Source organism: Felis catus, chromosome A2 (assembly GCF_018350175.1).
Source record: "Felis catus isolate Fca126 chromosome A2, F.catus_Fca126_mat1.0, whole genome shotgun sequence".
Classification (NCBI taxonomy): Eukaryota; Metazoa; Chordata; class Mammalia; order Carnivora; family Felidae; genus Felis; species Felis catus.
This window is the reverse complement of record NC_058369.1, coordinates 148,799,538-148,817,072: the sequence shown is the minus strand read 5'-3', so window position 1 is coordinate 148,817,072 and position 17,535 is coordinate 148,799,538. Positions and strand designations below refer to the sequence as shown.

The 17,535-nt window shown below is 39.0% G+C and overlaps 1 protein-coding gene and 1 pseudogene across 5 annotated transcripts in view; both read left to right on the top strand.

Moving 5' to 3' along the window:
- The window catches only part of CHCHD3 (coiled-coil-helix-coiled-coil-helix domain containing 3), a 281,233-nt gene that overhangs the window by 54,502 nt on the left and 209,196 nt on the right, over window positions 1–17,535 (top strand). For all 5 annotated transcript variants that reach the window (XM_023250578.2, XM_023250579.2, XM_019825818.3 and 2 more), the window contains exon 3: window positions 6,565–6,646. In XM_023250578.2, the coding sequence (XP_023106346.1) occupies window positions 6,565–6,646 (82 nt within the window). The remainder of the gene's footprint in view (window positions 1–6,564; window positions 6,647–17,535) is intronic.
- On the top strand, window positions 556–6,558 carry LOC123384036 (annotated as a pseudogene).

Sequence of the window (17,535 nt, the reverse complement as noted above, 5' to 3'; positions counted from 1 at the left end):
TTTGAGAGAGAGAGACAGAGCATGAGTGGGGGAGGGACAGAGAGAGAGAGAGAGAGAGGGAGACACAGAATCCAAAGCAGGCTCCAGGTTCCGAGCTCTGAGCTGTCAGCACAGAGCCTGATGTGGGGCTCGAACCCACAAACTGTGAGATCATGACCTGAGCTGAAGTCAGATGCTCAACTAACTGAGCCACCCAGGCGCCCCTATTATTTTCAATAATAGTTTTAAATAAAGGATTTAGGGCCAGATTTGCTATATCCAAGCCATTGCAATACTTGACTTTTTCTCACATGTTCTTTGGTCAGTGTTGTATCATCTATAACTAATTGAGAAAATGCCAGTATTTGTGTTCATTAAGACACAATTTGCCACTGAGGAAGACATTAACATGTTTTTTTGAGAAGATTTTTTTTTTTTTTCAACGTTTATTTATTTTTGGGACAGAGAGAGACAGAGCATGAACGCGGGAGGGGCAGAGAGAGAGGGAGACACAGAATCGGAAACAGGCTCCAGGCTCTGAACCATCAGCCCAGAGCCTGACGCGGCGCTCGAACCCACGGACCGCGAGATCGTGACCTGGCTGAAGTCGGACGCTTAGCCGACTGCGCCACCCAGGCGCACCGAGAACATTTTTAAAAGCAAAGCATTCAAGTATGTGAAGAAAATACCCTTTTGTCTTAACACATTTTAAAAGGAAAGTGTCGTGTGTATGTAAAAGCTGTGGAACCCTACTTACTGAGCTTGAAATAGGTTTGCAGATTTCCATGGCAAATCTGATTTATATGGCTCGAGCATTTCTCTTTTTCACTTTTTCTCATTTCACAAACTTTTCCCGTCCCTGAAGATCTGCTTGGAAACTCACTGTGCTAATAGGCAAGGTTGGCCTTTCTTGTGCTTCTCTTAAAGTAGTCCATCCCGAAACTCTGACCTTTTAATTTAATAACAGTTTTATTTGAGAAAATGTTCAGATCCTGAGAGCTGAAAAGAGTGTTTTCAGAAAGGCCATTTTAAATAGTGGTCTCCAAATGGTATATCTTTTTCCCTTCTGTGCTTTGGACCAGACCCATCAGAAGAAATATATTGTTGCTTTCTGTATTCTATTGATTTAAAAACAAATAACATGAAACTTAGATTTGCTCAAAACCCATTACTACACTGGTTTATTTTCCTGCCTGGCTTAGATTTGCTATTTTAGATTTTAAACTCTTTATGCTAGGTCATGTTTTATCTTTTGTTATTTTAAATTCTCACTTGTAGCTAAGGTAATTACTTTTTCAGCTGTGACCTTGGATGTGAGACCCAACATTGCATTTTGTTGTTTTTTTTTTTTTAAGAACTGGCTGGGGCATTAGAAAGACAGCTGTGCGTTGGTGTCTTTACTGACCATAAGTGATGTCAGCTAGTTGGTCCCTTGGGCATGTCTTCTTCAGTGACCTCTAGGAGATCCTGGCCCTTTGCATTGCTGGTAATTTCTCACTCCCACCTCTTTCCCTTGTGGCCTGCCTGGATGACATCACCAGTTACCTCCATCTGTTTCTCACCTCACCCCTGGCCGGTGGTGGGGTTGACCTGATAGGCAGGATAGTATAGAGAAAGAGGACAAGCCTTGAGGCTACATTTCTTTCTCTGCAATCTCTTCTCATGGCTGCCTTCCCAGCCACCCAGCTCGTTGCCATTTGGTAATGGAGTCCTTACTGTTCCAGTTTAGGTTTATCACACGATTGTAAGAAGCTCTCTGCAGACTTTGGCTTTTCCCGTGGTAGGAAGCCCCTATATGTAAGAGGCATACAGCACACTGTGGAAGATATGGAGACTTAGGAAATAGATCCCATTGCTGTATCCTCAGACCTGGGATGCTGAGGTCTCACTGAAGCTTAGTTTTAATTGGTTGAATGAAATTCAGTTGAATTGTAGTTGAGAATTTGATTGCATTTTGCCTGAGAGAAACGTTGCTGTGGTAATTTGAAAAAATCCAGGGGAAGCGGTGTGACTACACATCAGCCTGTGTGTGGATTCTAACTGGTATGTGAAACTTAAGGGTATAGTCTGGGCAGCACTAATCGGATTAAATACTTGTTTCAATTTTTGCTACTAATTAGAGCTACCAGCTGTGAACAACTTGAAACAATGTAGTGTGATGTTGTTTTGCTTGTTTATGAGAAGTAGCTGACAATGTGAAAATCATCGCCTTGTGGAGTGCACAGCCTAGAACTTCATAGACAGACAGTTGACACCCGTGTAACCCAGCGGGTCCTGTTTTTGGTTGAGGAAGTCGAACCTCGGGTAGGTTATTTGACTGATACAAAGTCTAGCTAATGGAAAAACAGGGACTATTCTGTTTAGACTCTTCGTTGACCTATTATTGTCTAATTTCTCTTGTTGGTGTTTGTATTGTTTAAAACCTTTAATACTAAAAGAATTTTAAGATTTGCCTGAATATAGACAGAATTCTCTGTTCTAGTTCTTTTCTTGATTTTATGTGACCTTTTCAAAGTCTAGACTTGTATCTTTCTCATCTTATGGACGGTGAAGGAGAAGAGAAGCCAAAGGGCAGCATAGTATATAGTTCAAAGGGACCCTGGAGAACATCCATTTGAGAACAACCTTTTGAGGGAAACCATCCAGAGAGGCTGGTAACTTCCCCTAGGTCCTCCAGATTGTTGATGGCCAAGCTGGGATTAGACTCAACTAGTGTTTACCCTTTCCCTAATTCGTTGTCCATTCTTCTTTTTTTGTATTATATTCTTTTTTCTTTGTAAGGCTTTATTGAGATGGATATACATTTTATTTATACATTCATCAGTGGATAGGCATTTGGGTTGTTTTCACTTTTGGGATATTGTCAATAATACTGCCGTAAATTTCTTCATGTTCTCAGCAACACTTGTTAATGTTTGTCTTTTTGATTATACTGTGTTTGAATTGGTGTATCATTGTTTTGATTTGCCTTTCCCTGATGATGAATGCCCTTCAGTCACGTTTCATATGCTTATTGGCCATTTGTATGATCTGTTTTAGAGAAATGCCTATTTCTATCCCTTGCCCATTTTTAATTTTGTTGTCTTTTTGTTTGTGTATTCTGGATACAAGTCTCTTATCAGCTATATGATTTGTCAGTATTTTTTCTCATTCTGTCAGTTGTCTTTTCACCTTCTTGATGATGTCCTCTGATGCTCTTGTTGTTTCCTGATAATCTACAACTTAGAGAACACAGGGGCGCCTGGGTGGCTCAGTCAGTTAAGCGTCTGACTTCGGCTCAGGTCATGATCTCATGGCTCCTAGGTTCAAGCCCCACATCGGGCTCTGTGCTGACCGCTCAGATTCTGTGTCTCCCTTTCTCTCTGACTCTCCCCTGCTCACACTCTTATCTCCCTTTCAAAAAATAAATAAACATTAAAAAATTAAAAAAAAAAAGAACACATCCTTATGACCTTTCCCATATCTTCTTTGTTATTGTCCAGTGTCAGCTAAATTTTAAAAAGGCTTTCTATGTCCTGTTGTAATTCACTTTTTTGCATATACTCTGAGGCAAGGTGCTGATAAGCGTGGAGATCATCAAAGTGTTGTTGCACAGGAGAGACGGTCCCACCTCATTTCCCACCTAATAGCCTCTACCATTTGAAATACTTCTTAGCTCCTGTAGGTATCCCTAGATTCCCCCCAATTTTTGTGGTGCTTTCTTGATCATGATTTTGGGTAGTGGATTTCTAGTAAAGAGGAAATGCTCTCTACATATTTCTTATGAAGGCTCTTAAGAAGTATGTCAGATTTGTCTATTTGATTTGCTATCATAGCTGTAAGAATCTTTACAAAACATATCGTACAACATCTTCCAACTGGAAACACCAGATGTTCCAAATCAAGTCACCAGGTATTTAGAAAGCTCCAGCTGTATTCTCAGCATTTTTTTTTTTTTTTACATCTCTCTCCAATTGTTGGCGCTTGACGTGGATGACATAGTTTCCAAAAATACGGCTTTAACATTTTTGCTCTCTCCCCCCTTCCCTCAGAGGATGTCCTCCTTCCAGCTCAACCTCAACCTGCTCAAGCAGCTACTCAGCTTCATCAAGGTCCTCGAGTGGATTGCTTCTATCTTTGCTTTTGCCACCTGTGGAGATTTTAAGGGCAAAACAGAAATTCAAGTGACTTGTCCTAAAGTTAATGAAAATAAAACGATTACAGCTGCTTTTTTGCCTATCCATTCAGGTTGAATGAAGCATTCATTATTTGAGGCGATTCCAGATGCAAACGTGTGTGATGTAAATTGGAAAAATTATGTCCTTACTGGAGATTGCTCTTCTTCTGCACAATTCTACGTTACATTTGCAGTCTTTGTCTTCCTGTACTGCTCAGCTGCCCTTCTGCTCTATGTTGGTTATATGAACCTGTGTCGGGATAGTCGAAACCTTCCCATGATTGGCTTCATTGTTACTCTTGTTGCCACTTTTCTGTGGTTGGTGAGCACTTCGGCCTGGGCTAAAGCTCTTACAGATATTAAAGTAGCTACTGGTCACAGTATTGTCAAGGAACTTCAGCCTTGTGACCATCAAGAAGTGACATGTTATTTTGGCTCTGTGACTAGTAGCGGATCCCTGAATGTGTCTGTGATCTTTGGCTTTCTGAATATGATACTTTGGGGAGGAAATGCATGGTTTGTGTACAAGGAGACCAGTTCACACAATCCATCAAATACTTCTGCTTCCCACCCCAAGGAGGTATTCCTCCTCCTTCTGGAAAATAATAAAAGGGAGAAATACACTGTATGAAACATGTCTATACTTTGACCTGTTGCCACCATTTTGAGAAGCATTATTTGTTTCTAATAAAAGTAATAGCTTTTTCAATAAATTGGTGGGTTTAAAATGTTGCTGCTTTTTTATATAAAGCCTATGCTTTCCTAGAAATTTAAGATGTAAATGTATTCTCACATGTAAATTTGAAAATTCAGGGGCCTATTATGAGATGATACACATTTTTAGATGACTGGTTATTTCTTTACTCAGTTGTTTGCCTTCCAGAGTTGTTTACACCTTAAGCCTTAACATATGTCTTCACTCAGAAAAGAGTTACATTGTCATATCATAATAGGAGGAAAATCTCTATTTGGAATATACACTACTGTTAAGTTTGTACAGATCATACATCTAAGACCTATCTTTGTTTAAGAAAGCCTTGATTGCATAAATCATATTTAGAAAAAACATTTAGTTCAGAATTTGTATCCGAACATTGTTTATATGTTATGAAAAACTTTTAATTGCAAAGACTGGTTGTATGTTTTATTTCTGGTTTTCTAAGTGACCTACAGTACTTAATAGGTGTACTAAAATTGTTTTGGAAATGGGGTTTGGAAATTTCTGATAGATGTATAGTTAGTGATTCTGTCGCATGAGGCAGAAGCTTCTATTACGCTGGTTGTTTAATAGACTTGCTATAGAAGTAGAAAGAACGTGGTTCAAGTTGAGATTTTGATACGTCTGGGCATTACTCTCAGTGGTATTTGTCTGTTGTCCTTTGTTGCTCATGCCACTTAGTGCAGGCTGAGACCTACTCTCCTTGCAAGCAGAAAAATAAGCCACCTGTTGTCGCAGACCCTTTCATAGGGTTAAAAAATTTAAGATTGCCTTTCACTTTGAAACATTTAACCTTTAGATTCAATGAAGTTACTATTTTGAGTATAGCATTGATATTGTGAAAATAAATGCAATTTGGATTTCATGTTTCTTCATGTTCATTCTTCTTGCACAAGTGGATGATTAAGGAATTATGCATCATAAACAGGAATTTAAGTGAGCTGTATTATGGGTGCACTGTGTTTGTGCACACATTTGGGTATATTCTGAATGCAGGGGTTATTCACATTTTGCTTCCTAATCTTTTTGTTGTACAGGGCCAGATTTCTCATTCTTACCACATGACTGTTTATATGTGAAGCACATCTTGCTGTTGCCTTATTTGTGTTGCTTTTGTTCATGGCAAGACTTGTCAGTATGAGAATGTATATCTTTTATGCAACAAACTTAATAAAGAAGTTAAAAGAAAAATAAAATTTTCATAAATTGTACATGTCCTTTTTCACAAATCATGGAAAAATGGTTGTAAATACAAATGATTTTCTTCCTGTCGTAAGTGGTTCTTTAAAGTGATTAATTATCAAAGTGAGAATGTTTTGATGTCCTCTTCCTCTTCCTCTCTGAAGTCCCTTCCTTCCAGCCTCTCCTCCTCTTCTACGTGATGGTCACACTTTAATGATAGGACATCATCCTAAAGAATTTGTACTTAGTGGTTCGGTCCCCACTGGGCAGTAAGCAGCTACTTGAGTTTATTATACGTTTTGGCAGGTGTGGAAGTTTCTAGGTCACCAGGGAACTTTTGATTAAATTACTCCTGAAGTGCACTAATTGGTCTTTTCTACAGTGCTTAGGTAGTTCCAAGGAGATGCTGACCAGCTGGCAGAACTTTGCCCATTAAGATCTAGTCTTCGCTTTGTTTTTCTGGAGTATTGTCTTGCTTTTGTTTTTAAGAAATCATTGATTTTCTCTCCTTCCACTCTATTGATCCTAGTTTCTGATGAAGAATTGAAAAGAAGAGTGGCTGAGGAGCTGGCGTTGGAGCAAGCCAAGAAAGAGTCTGAAAATCAGAAACGGTGAGTTCTGCGATATCTGAGAGAGATTTTGGTGGACTCTTGTCATAATTATGAAATATTTTTGGAGAGGAGTGATTGTAATAAGACTCATATTTGTGTTTGAGCTGCAGAATGTGTTGAACATATGAACGTGGCCATTTTCAGTTTTGGATGGTGCTTGTTCAAACCCTCCCTTACTCTCTTCCCACACTTGATTGTGACAGCTGTATCTCTCGTGTGGTTCTTAGCTGCGTGATTATTGTACAGTTTCTCGGTATGTGAGAAGTATTTCTTGAGGATTCTCCAGGCATTTCTGAGGCTAGTTTCTCTCAACAAATGGTTTGTGATTGTAAATTGTGTAGTCTACGGTGGGTGTTAAGGTTTACGGTGTTGTAGCTACTAGTGAATGTTACATGTTTTACATAGTGCTCATATTAACAGATAGCACTAATTAGTAATGTGCTCACTTAAAAGAGCTGAGACATTGCAGAAATATATAAGGTTGAAGAATCAAAATCCTCCATAACTCTGTTCTATGGAGATAACCACTCTTGAACATTTTATTCTTTTGTACATCTGTACAATTATTGTCATTGTTACTACTGCTAACAGCTGAAAGAATGTTCACTGAAGTGTTTTTGTAATAGTAGAGAACAGGAAGCAATCCACATGCCCATTATGGGGACAGGATGAATGACTTAGGATACATGCCCACAATGGAGTACTAGACAGTCAAGTAGATCCTCCTGTGCTGATTCAGATAGATGTGGAAAAGCCATAAATTGATAAAAAGCAACGCTCAAGACAGCATAATTTTTTGTGGTAAAAAATACTACTTTTAAAGATTTAAAGTATGCACTTATTCATAAAAATATATGACTACATTTTAATCCAAAATAGAGTCAAGTGTTCCATCTGTGCTCCTTCTGAAATTTGCATGTAGCACAGTGTATTATATAATCATGTGAATATCTTTTTACTGTGAATACTAGGCACATGCCTACCATGTGTAGATGCCTAGTATGTATTTGTTCTTATTTTGGACTGCTTAACTATTTTGTTTGAGAGTGCTCAATGTAAAGAATCTTTGAATTGGATTCTAGTCCTCACTGACCACAGGACCTTCAACATATAATTTAACCTCACTGGGCCTTAAAGATTTTTATCTCTAAACTGAGGAGTTTGAAAAATGTTCCCTAATATTTCTTTCCCTTTGACAATGTGCTGAGCTACCTCTAAGTTACTTGAAATGTATGGAATAGGACATAAGTTTTAAGATTAAGACCACCATTTTCTCAGGAAATAGGGAAGGCTCAGGGCTTAGGGTTTAAAAAAAATCAAGATGTAATTAGTACTGCTAAAAGGGTTTTCTGTGTATTTCAATAGTTTCCTACGCAACACTTTATAATTACTTAATTGGGTTAGGTTGGTGGAGTATATAATTAGAGAGTGGAGTTTAAATATTCAAAAAATTTCAGACCATTTTCATTAAGAAGCAAAGAAAATCGATATGTTATGGTAGAATTTCTTGTCTTTGAAATTTTATTATTTTTAATTGAATTTTATTTTAATAAGGCTTTTTTTTTTGGTTAGACTCTCATATTTACTTTGCTTATTATATTTCACATAGGACTTTCGTCTTTTCTCCACATATGGTACAGGCTTTCAGTTACAATAACTCTCACTGTGGTGTCTTGTTTTTGTTTTTGTGTGTTTTTTCCCCCCCTTCCTTATTCAACTCCCATTTGCTCTGCCTTGGTCTGTGAAAGGGTAAAGGGCAAATGGGATGAGTAAAAGGTACCAGTGAGAGCCAACTTCTTATCTCTTGTGGACTGGGGTTGGCAGCTTTGCTGTAACTGGACAAATGACTATTGATAAAGAATTTATTTTCTGTCACCTTTAAGGAGAGCGGAGGGTAGTACAACCTTTTTATTATTTTTTCTTTACAAAAATATTTTGTCTGAAGCCTTCTTCAGAATGAAAATTTCCAGCTGTCAGATCTCGGCAAAAAGTGTGTGTTCATCTGTATGGTAGTTCTTGGAAGAATCAATAGCTATTTTTTTTTCTTTCTTTTTTCTACTGGAGAAGAAACTTTAGAAGAAGCATTAAGAAAGTTTTATGCATAGTCTTTTAAAAGCAACGTTTTGGAGTCACGAGGCATTTATACATTATTGTATCTGTTGCCTTAATTGAGTAAACCCTGGTAAGCAGTTCCAGAGAATGGTTCCTTGTGCCATTGTCCCGTCACTTGTAATGCTGCTTCATTGTTTTCCCTTGCTGTCCAGATGCACACATAACTGCAGGTGGTTTCCCAAGCACTTAAGGTTGGCACGTAGGTACACGTATGTGTAAGGAATCAAATTTGTGCAAAAAGGACTTTGGAAATCATTTAGATTTTGTTATTTTTCTCTATAGAGTATTTGTTATCCTTGTGTTACCTTCTTATTATGGACATTTTAAAGCACACTGAAAATCACAGATAAGTACAATGAATCCCTAAAGCCCATCACACTGTTCCAACAATTCTGGCTTCATCTGTAATCCATTCATGCTGCCTATGTGGCGAATGGTAAGGGAAGCAGTAGTATTTTTTTCTTTTTTAAATTTTTTTCTTAATGTTTCTTTTTGAGAGAGAGAGAGAGTGAGAGACAGAGTGCGAGCGGGGGGAGGGGCAGAGAGAGAGAGAGGGAGACACAGGATCCGAAGCAGGCTCCAGGCTCTGAGCTGTCAGCACAGAGCCTGACATGGAGCTTGAACTCAGGAACCGCGAGATCATGACCTGAGCCAAAGTTGGACATTCAACCCGTTGAGCCACCCAGGCGCCCCACCAGTAACATTTTTAATAAGCTGATGAACTTTGTGGCAGCGAGCTAATCCAAAATGTCTTCCATCAGGCTAGCTTGAAGAAGGACTTTTGTTTCAGTTAGGTTTTTTGGTTGAAAGACTGAAACTGAACTCTGGGTAACTTAGGAAGCGAGGAAATTTTTAGAAGCATATTGGATAGCTCAAGAGAATCAAAAGGAAGATGAGAGAACTACTAGGTAGGGAAGAACTGAGTACTACTGAAACTGTACACAGCAGGGTAGAAGTAATTCTCCCAAAGGAAATCAGGATGAAGGTTTCACAACAAAGGGGAAAGAATGGTGGGCGGCTAAATTTCATTGAATTGAAGATGTCATCGATTTAAGAAGCATTTGATGTACCACTAAGAAAAAAATTGCTGCAAATTATAGCACAGTAGTTTATCTCTTAGAAACTTTATTGAAAGAGCTCATTAAGATTTACTTTGAATTTTTAAAAAACCTATTACTTTGTGTATTCATGAAAAAGGAAAATGTAAGCAAAATAAATAGGTTAAGGTAGTGTTCTCAACTGAGGGAGGTTTTGGTCCCCAGGGGCCATAAGACAATGTCTGGAGACATTTTTGGCTGTCACAGCTTGTCATTATTGCCATCTAGCAGGTGAAGCCAGAGGTGCTGCTAAAAATCCTGTAATGCATAGGGTAACCCCCCCCCCCCCCCCCCCCCACACACACACACAAAGAATGATCTGGCCCAATATGTCCCTGTTCATGTTGGGTCTGATTCTTCTGACTCGCTCTTTGACTCAGGGTCTTGATGTTCTTGCTTTTCTATATGGGATCCCATATTCTGTGCTATCGACACCTTGGCAACGCAGCATTCCTTCCTTACAAGGTTGCTCCCTTGTTATTCCTGGGTTTTTTCTAGGCTGTTGCTGCCAGTTGTGCAAGTTTTGATGCTACGCACAGGCCGTGACAACCGTGCAGAACTGCCGTGTGGCAGACAGCAGTTGTGAGATGCTTTCAGGCGGGAGAAAACACGGCACATCACAGTCCTGGAGCTGTATTCTCCGGTACACTCCACACGCTCCAGGCCGTGACATCTGTCAGGTCCGAAAGGACTTCCTGAGGGTCTGCCTCCTGTCCCACCTGCTCAGAATGCCTTGGACGGCATCTCTGCCTGGCAGTGCCACACGCCGTTAGATCCGGTTCAGAAATGTTTGGACTGGCCATTGAAAATTCACCTGAACTCTTTTCCTTTAAATCTCCACTCTCTGAAATCTAACCATCAGACGTAGCCTAATTAAAAGTTGCTTTGTAGGAAAAGGTCTTCATTAAGACCAGTGACAATGCAGCTGATTGTAAGCCCCATGACTGTATGTGTTGTATTCTCATCGTATCTCAGAAAACATTTACATGTGGAAGCTCAATTCAGTTAATTTTAGGTCCGATTCTCTTTTATGAAAATCTTTAGTTATTTGCTTAGTTGACAAGATGACACCCCCCAAATCACTGACCTAGTAGTAGTACACTATAATTGATGGGTCTAATTTGGAATCCTAGTTTTGCTTACCACCACATCTCATGGATGGAACGGTTGTTTGGTGCATTGGGAGTCAAGAGTAAATTGAATGCCCGTGTCAGCAGTCTGCTTTTGCTGTTATTCTTTATTGCCTGTTTTGGATTATGGCCGACCGTACTGTGTTGTAACCGTAGCAGGCCAATGTAGCAGGGACACAATATGCCACAATATGTGGTCTTTTGCACCCCACCTCCAAGAGTCAGTCTCTGACAGCAAGAAAAATGGAACTACTTCTGACCTCTGACCTTTGGCATTTGAATTTCACCTCTTTACCTGTAAAGGCAAGCGCAGGTGTTTCAGTTTTAATAACCTTTCTTCAAGAAACCAGGAAGGGAATAGCTACGCGATGTTGTAACTAACCGAGCATTAACCAAGATGACTTACCTGCTGTTTTTGATGGACATCAGTTGAAATTTCACCTCATTTTTAATTACTTGGAAAATTACCTTAGATTTGTGAGACTTAAAATAATTAGTTTGGGTAATAAATTAGTCATCAATTTTATCAGTATCTGGGTAAGTTAGAGTAGAGCACAGTCCATCCAGTTTTCAATTTAGAGCATCAAGTAAGGGCTTATGTCAGCAAACAAGGGCTTAAATAAGCTTATTTGTGCATTTAGTTTCTTATCGTAAAAGTGAAATTCACAGTGATGGTATCTTCTGTTTAAACTCATTATGTATCATAATTCATTTCGGCTTTATTATTAGATGTTTTCTGCCCTTGCAGGAAAAAACTGGGAAAGGAAGGAGGAAAGAGTCCACTGGAGGAAAACAGGGTATTGTGAGTTAGCGTGCCGCTGAAAAGACCTGTCAGAACTTACGTAGCGTGATGCCTTTCAGGTAGTGAGCTCTCACAGAAATTGTTGAGTTGAATCACTGGGCCTGGAAAATCCTGACAGTCTTCTAGCAAGGACGGCCTATTCTATAACATAAAAACAAATTATGCCTTTAAAAACCAGACGTTGGGGCCCCTGGGTGGCTCAGTTGGTTAAGCATCTAACTCTTGACCATGAGTCAGGACGCCATGGTTCGTGGGTTTGGGCCCTGCATCAGGCTTTGGCGCGGACCCTGCTTGGGATTCTCTGTCTCCCTCCCTCTCTCTGCCTTTACCCCGCTCACTCTCGACCTCTCTCTCTCAAAATAAATAAATAAACATTAAAAAAATTAATAAAAAATAAAAATCAGACTTTAACTAGAGACTATAGATACTTGTCTTATAAATCTTTAAGTTAGTGCAGTGTGAGACACCATTTTCCAATTGTAGACACAAATCACACAGTTATGAAATTACATACCTTCAGCCTGTGTGTAATCTCTAGGTGTATAGTACTTAAAAAAAAAAAAACAGTTTTCAGGCAAGAAGTACCATGGATAACCGTACTCATCATAAAAGCGCAGTTTTTTATTTTGCTGTTTTTAATGTTTATTTTTGAGAGACAGAGAGTGAGCGAGAGCACATCCGCGAGTAGGTGAGGGACTGAGAGACAGGGAGATCCAGAATCTGAAGCAGGCTTCAGGCTCTGGGCTGTCAGCACAGAGCCCGAGGCGGGGCTCACACCCATGAACTGTGAGATCATGACCTGAGCCGAAGTCGGACCCTCAGCCGGCTGAGCCGTGCAGGCGCCCCTTAAAAGTGTAGTTTTTAAGTGACTTTAAAAGATCACTTAGCAGTCAGTATTTTCTCAAGGCACTCAACTGTCACAGGCAAATGAATTTTAACTTCTGATTTATAAATATTTGCAAATAAGGTGATTGATGAAATTTGAGTTATCATTCTTCAGTGACACTCCTCCGATATCCGGGTGTAATGTGTATCAGTCTGCTGTGATGCGAATGTATTTCTGTGTCTGGCTTGCTAATGGTAGTGGACAGTTTGTTGGCATTATCTGCAAACTACTCCTTTATACTCGCTGACATTTAAGAGCTCCTTCTGTGGTATTAAAAGCCCTAATATAATAGATTTATTTTCTTATTGAAGCCTTTTTTTTTTTAAATGCATACTGCATTGCTGTTGTTTTATACCCATCCCTTTTCTATTCCATTTGTTTAAAAGTAGATCAAGACCTAACCCGTTCTCAGTGCAGTAGGAAGATCACGTGTAGCCACCCAGTACTTTAACGGGGAACATGACTGGAAGTGCTTTGTATGCACTGGTTATTGGAATCTCTCACCATCTGCTGCTTTCATCTTTTTCTCTTCAAGTGACACTTTTCTCTTTTTAATAGAATCCACTCCATTCTATAACCAGTCATTATAGAAGGTTGGATTATTGAGTCTGTGTTTTATTTAAATCTCTTCTTTTTCCAAAGCCATTTTTCTTTCCTTTCAATGCTACGTTGTTGGAGAAGCCCACCCTGAATCCTGTTTAAGAAGCTCTTTCTACATGGTAGGAATATTAAGCCTGGAAAACCAGAATCAGTCAAGCATGCCGTAGAAATCTGTAACTTTTTCACTGGTTGTATTAACAGCAGTGATGTTCAACCACTTCTTGTTCACGTGTATCTTCTGATGGTAATTACAGAGTTTCCTCTCGTGAAGCATAGTGTTTGAAGTTATTTGTGCCAAAACTGGTTTCTGCATTTGGAAGTTTCTACGAATTGGTCTCTGTGTGTTCTGTGGTTGTAGTGGTTCTTGTTGCTGTTTCTGCATTGCCCAGTACAATCTGGGGACGGGAGGGGGTGGTAATGTGCTCTGTGAATCATTTATCATCCCTTCCATAACACTGACAGTAGCATTAATAGTTTATCACTGTTTCATAGAAACATATGACTGAAGTAGACATACGTGAGGCTTCTTAGTCAGCAGCCGAACCAGGACTTGAATTGGACAGCCCCTCAGCCCCACACTGCCGATTGCTGAGGTGATAGAATCATATTGACTCTCATCATCCTGTAAAACATTGATTCAAAGGAAGCTCGACACGGGACTCCAATATAAAGTGCCATCTGGTTAGGGCTAGGACTAGGGATGTAGAGCTCTGTCAGCCTTTTCCCCCCTCTTTTCCCTTCCTAGAGACCTGGGAATCCTCTTCATAGGCCCTGATACTAATTAGGGCTTAGTTTGAGAAACCTGGGGTCAGGATAATTTTCTCTCCAATTTGGACACTTTCTGTGTGAGGAGTGTACTTGTCTTGTCCAAACGGCATTTGTTGGATGGATGTGGTTTTGTTTCTGTTCTAGAAGGTGAGTGGGCAGTGGCCTGATGTCCATTTCCTTGAGTCCAGAAGTTAGTATTTATGGACGGTGGTCCACGTAGGCTGGGCCTTACCCTGGCTGAGCACGCAGTCCTGGCCCTTCTGGAAGACATCTGCTGATCCTGCTGGTAATGAATGCTGTGTTGGGAAGAGTGTAGAAGAATGTGAGATCCTTCTATGGCAGTTCCCTTTGGAAACTGGAAAAATACACAGACAGGGTCCCTTCTTTCTTCTTCTGACTTTTAACAGCTTTGCCAGTAGAGTCTCAAGCTGAAAAGGAGTGTGGGCAACACGGTTGTAAATCAGATGTAAAGTTTTTTCTCAGCATTATAATATTTCTAAACATTGACACATTTTGATGTTTAAGTAATAACCCCTCCCCCTTCCTTTCCTGGTTGGTGAAAACTGTTAAAAAGCTAGTGGCTCATGTTAAGTTTCTAGTAAGTATTTTGCTGAGAGAACCCATATTCTTTCATATCCCATTCTTATCCAGAAGTGGATATGGTTTGTCTTTGGAAACTTTCTTCACAGTTTATACGTGACAGACACACATAGGATATACACTCTGGGGTGACATATTATCTGTTATGAAAACCATTTCCAGTTCAGGACCCATTTGCCCAACTAAAATGAGAAAATTAAAAAAACAAAATTGTAGGTGGTGTTGCCTTGTATTTGTTGTGTGTTCAGTGCTGTTCTGAGCACTTTCTGTATTTTAAGTCATTCATCCTCTCAGCACCTCTGTTACCCCCACTTTATAAATAAGGAACATGAGAGGTAAAGGAGCTTGCCCAGGCTTGTGTCTAGTAAGCAGTGGGTCTGGGATTCAAACCCGAGTCGATGGAGTCCATGCACTTTACCGTCCCACAGTACTACCTTTCCGTGTGTACAGGGAGTCCTTCCCTTAAAGTTTTTCATTTATCATTGTGGGGAGGGGTAGCAAGCATTTACTTGGATTTTCACCTCTGAATCATAGTAGATAAAAGATCGCTTCAAAAAGGACCTCCGTAGTGTGCTCCTGGTTATTAGATCTGGGCAACTTTTTTTTTTTTTTTAACAACTTCCTTTATTTTAGGACCAAAATCTTTTGAGAATTTGTGTTTAAAGTTAATATTCTTTATTTATGTAGGCTGTAACTTAATTATTAAATGCTCATTTATGTACATGTTTTAAGTGATGGAGGCAATGTAAATTCCTTGTTAGCTTAAGATTGGGACATTTTTCTTAACTGCTCGGTGTGGTGGCTCCGCATGTGGCAGCAGGTGGGTCCTCTGCCTCCTGAACTTTAGAGATGAGTGTCAGCTTCTGGTCACTGAGGCACACGTGTGCTCAGCAGTGTTCTGTTGAGTTCAGTGGAGCCACCTGGGCCCTGCCATTGTTCGAGAAGTAATAAAGAGGTGTAGGATTTACTTAAGTAAATGACTGTGGAGTGGAAATCATTTTGCATTTCTACTTTTATATTCATTCTTGGGCTTTTTCTTTGTTTTTTTTTTTTAGGAGACTTACAGTCATTCTAGTATTTTTTATCGGTTGTGTTGCTTCATGTGTTGGATTTTTGGTTTGTAGCGTTTGTTATTATTTGTCTTTTCTGTAATAGTCAAAGTAATCTGATAAGGCATCACATTTAGTTGACAAACTAATGTGTTTTTAAATCAGTTAAGAAAATTAGCTGTTAGGGCAATGTGCCTTTGGAACTAGAATATAGAATTCCTGCATTGAATAATGTGCAGGTACGATGTGTGGAGCAATTTATCATATACTGTTTACAGCTGCTTCCCTACACATATACTGTGTAGGGAACTCAAACTATTTCACACTCAAACTATTTCACTTGTACTGGTTTTCGAAGTTATCCCATTAAAATGATTTTAGTGTGCTTTTTGACATCAAGTATAAAGTATAAAAATAGTTTATTAACCATTAATGTTTCAATTAATGATTTAAATTTAAGTTCCTTCACAGCTTCTTAGAATGGATTGCTTAAATTCCTTATCTCCCGGTGCCATTTGACGAATGGTGATTAGATTAGAACAAGAATTCCTTAAAAACCCATAAATTACAATTTTGCTATAAGTACAATAGGATGATGGATTAAAAGCAAACCAAATCAAAACAAAACCAAAAAAAAAAAGGCAACTGAGACCACTAATTTAATATGGGAAATGTCAATTAATTTAAAGACCATTGCCCATACTCTGGTTTCTCTTCATATAAATCTTTCGCCTTTTAAAAACCATTACCCAGCAGTGTCTGCAATCTTTATTATTGCTACAGAGCCTGGTAGGTTTGACTTAGAAAGGTCATTCCTCAAACTACTGAAAACACGGATGTTTATTTGTAAAAAAAAATACACACACACGCACACACACACACACACACACACATACACACACACACACAAGAAATACCTATTGAAGAAATTCAGATAATATAGAAGAACAAAAAGTTAATCATCTTTCCCCCTCTCTCCCTTACTCTGCTGTTTCCCCGTAGAAAACCATTCACACATTCATACCCCGGGGGGGAAATATATTCTTAACAGTGTTTTACATGGTTTGTGTTTGAAACAAAATGAGATTGAAGTAATAATGTTGTATAACTTGCTTTTTTTCCCTTCCCAATCTTATGTTGTGGGCCTCTTCCCATGTGTGCCATTTATACAGATCTTACAGGTAGACTTTAGATCTGATAATACACGCCATTTAAGAAGACTCTACCTAGGAAAAGTAATAGTCACAGTAATAATATGTAATAATAAGTAATAATAGTAACAGCGGATAGTTTTTGAACCCTTCCTTTGTGCCGAGCACTGGTGCAAGCACTTTGCACGGATTGATCATTTAATCCTTCACAGCAGTGCTGTGAAGGAAGTTCTCTTCTGCTGGTACACTCACTTTGCAGATGAAGTATCTGAACCACACAGAGATTCACTTGCTTACAGTCACATGCCCAGAAAATAGAGAAATTGGGATTTGAACACAAACAGTCTGGAATCTGAAATCATACTGATCACCACTCTACTTGACTGTGTCTCAGAGGCTAAATTATTTTCTGGTCCAACAGTGATGTTACCGATTATATTAGTCTGAATGTTCTCTCTGAGGCTCTTTTGGTGTGGTTTACTGAAGTTTTATGTTTTTCAGATTTCAGTACAATTTTTGCCTTGATTGTGGAGCTCAATAAATAAGGAATTTAGTTTTGAAAAGAATTCATAAGTAAAGGGATTTTTTTTTGTTTTTTTTTTTAATTCACATGACTGTATTTTGAAATAAAACTGTCAAAATACTGTCAAATAGTGGATGAAAATTAATATTTCAGTAAATTTTGCTATAAAAT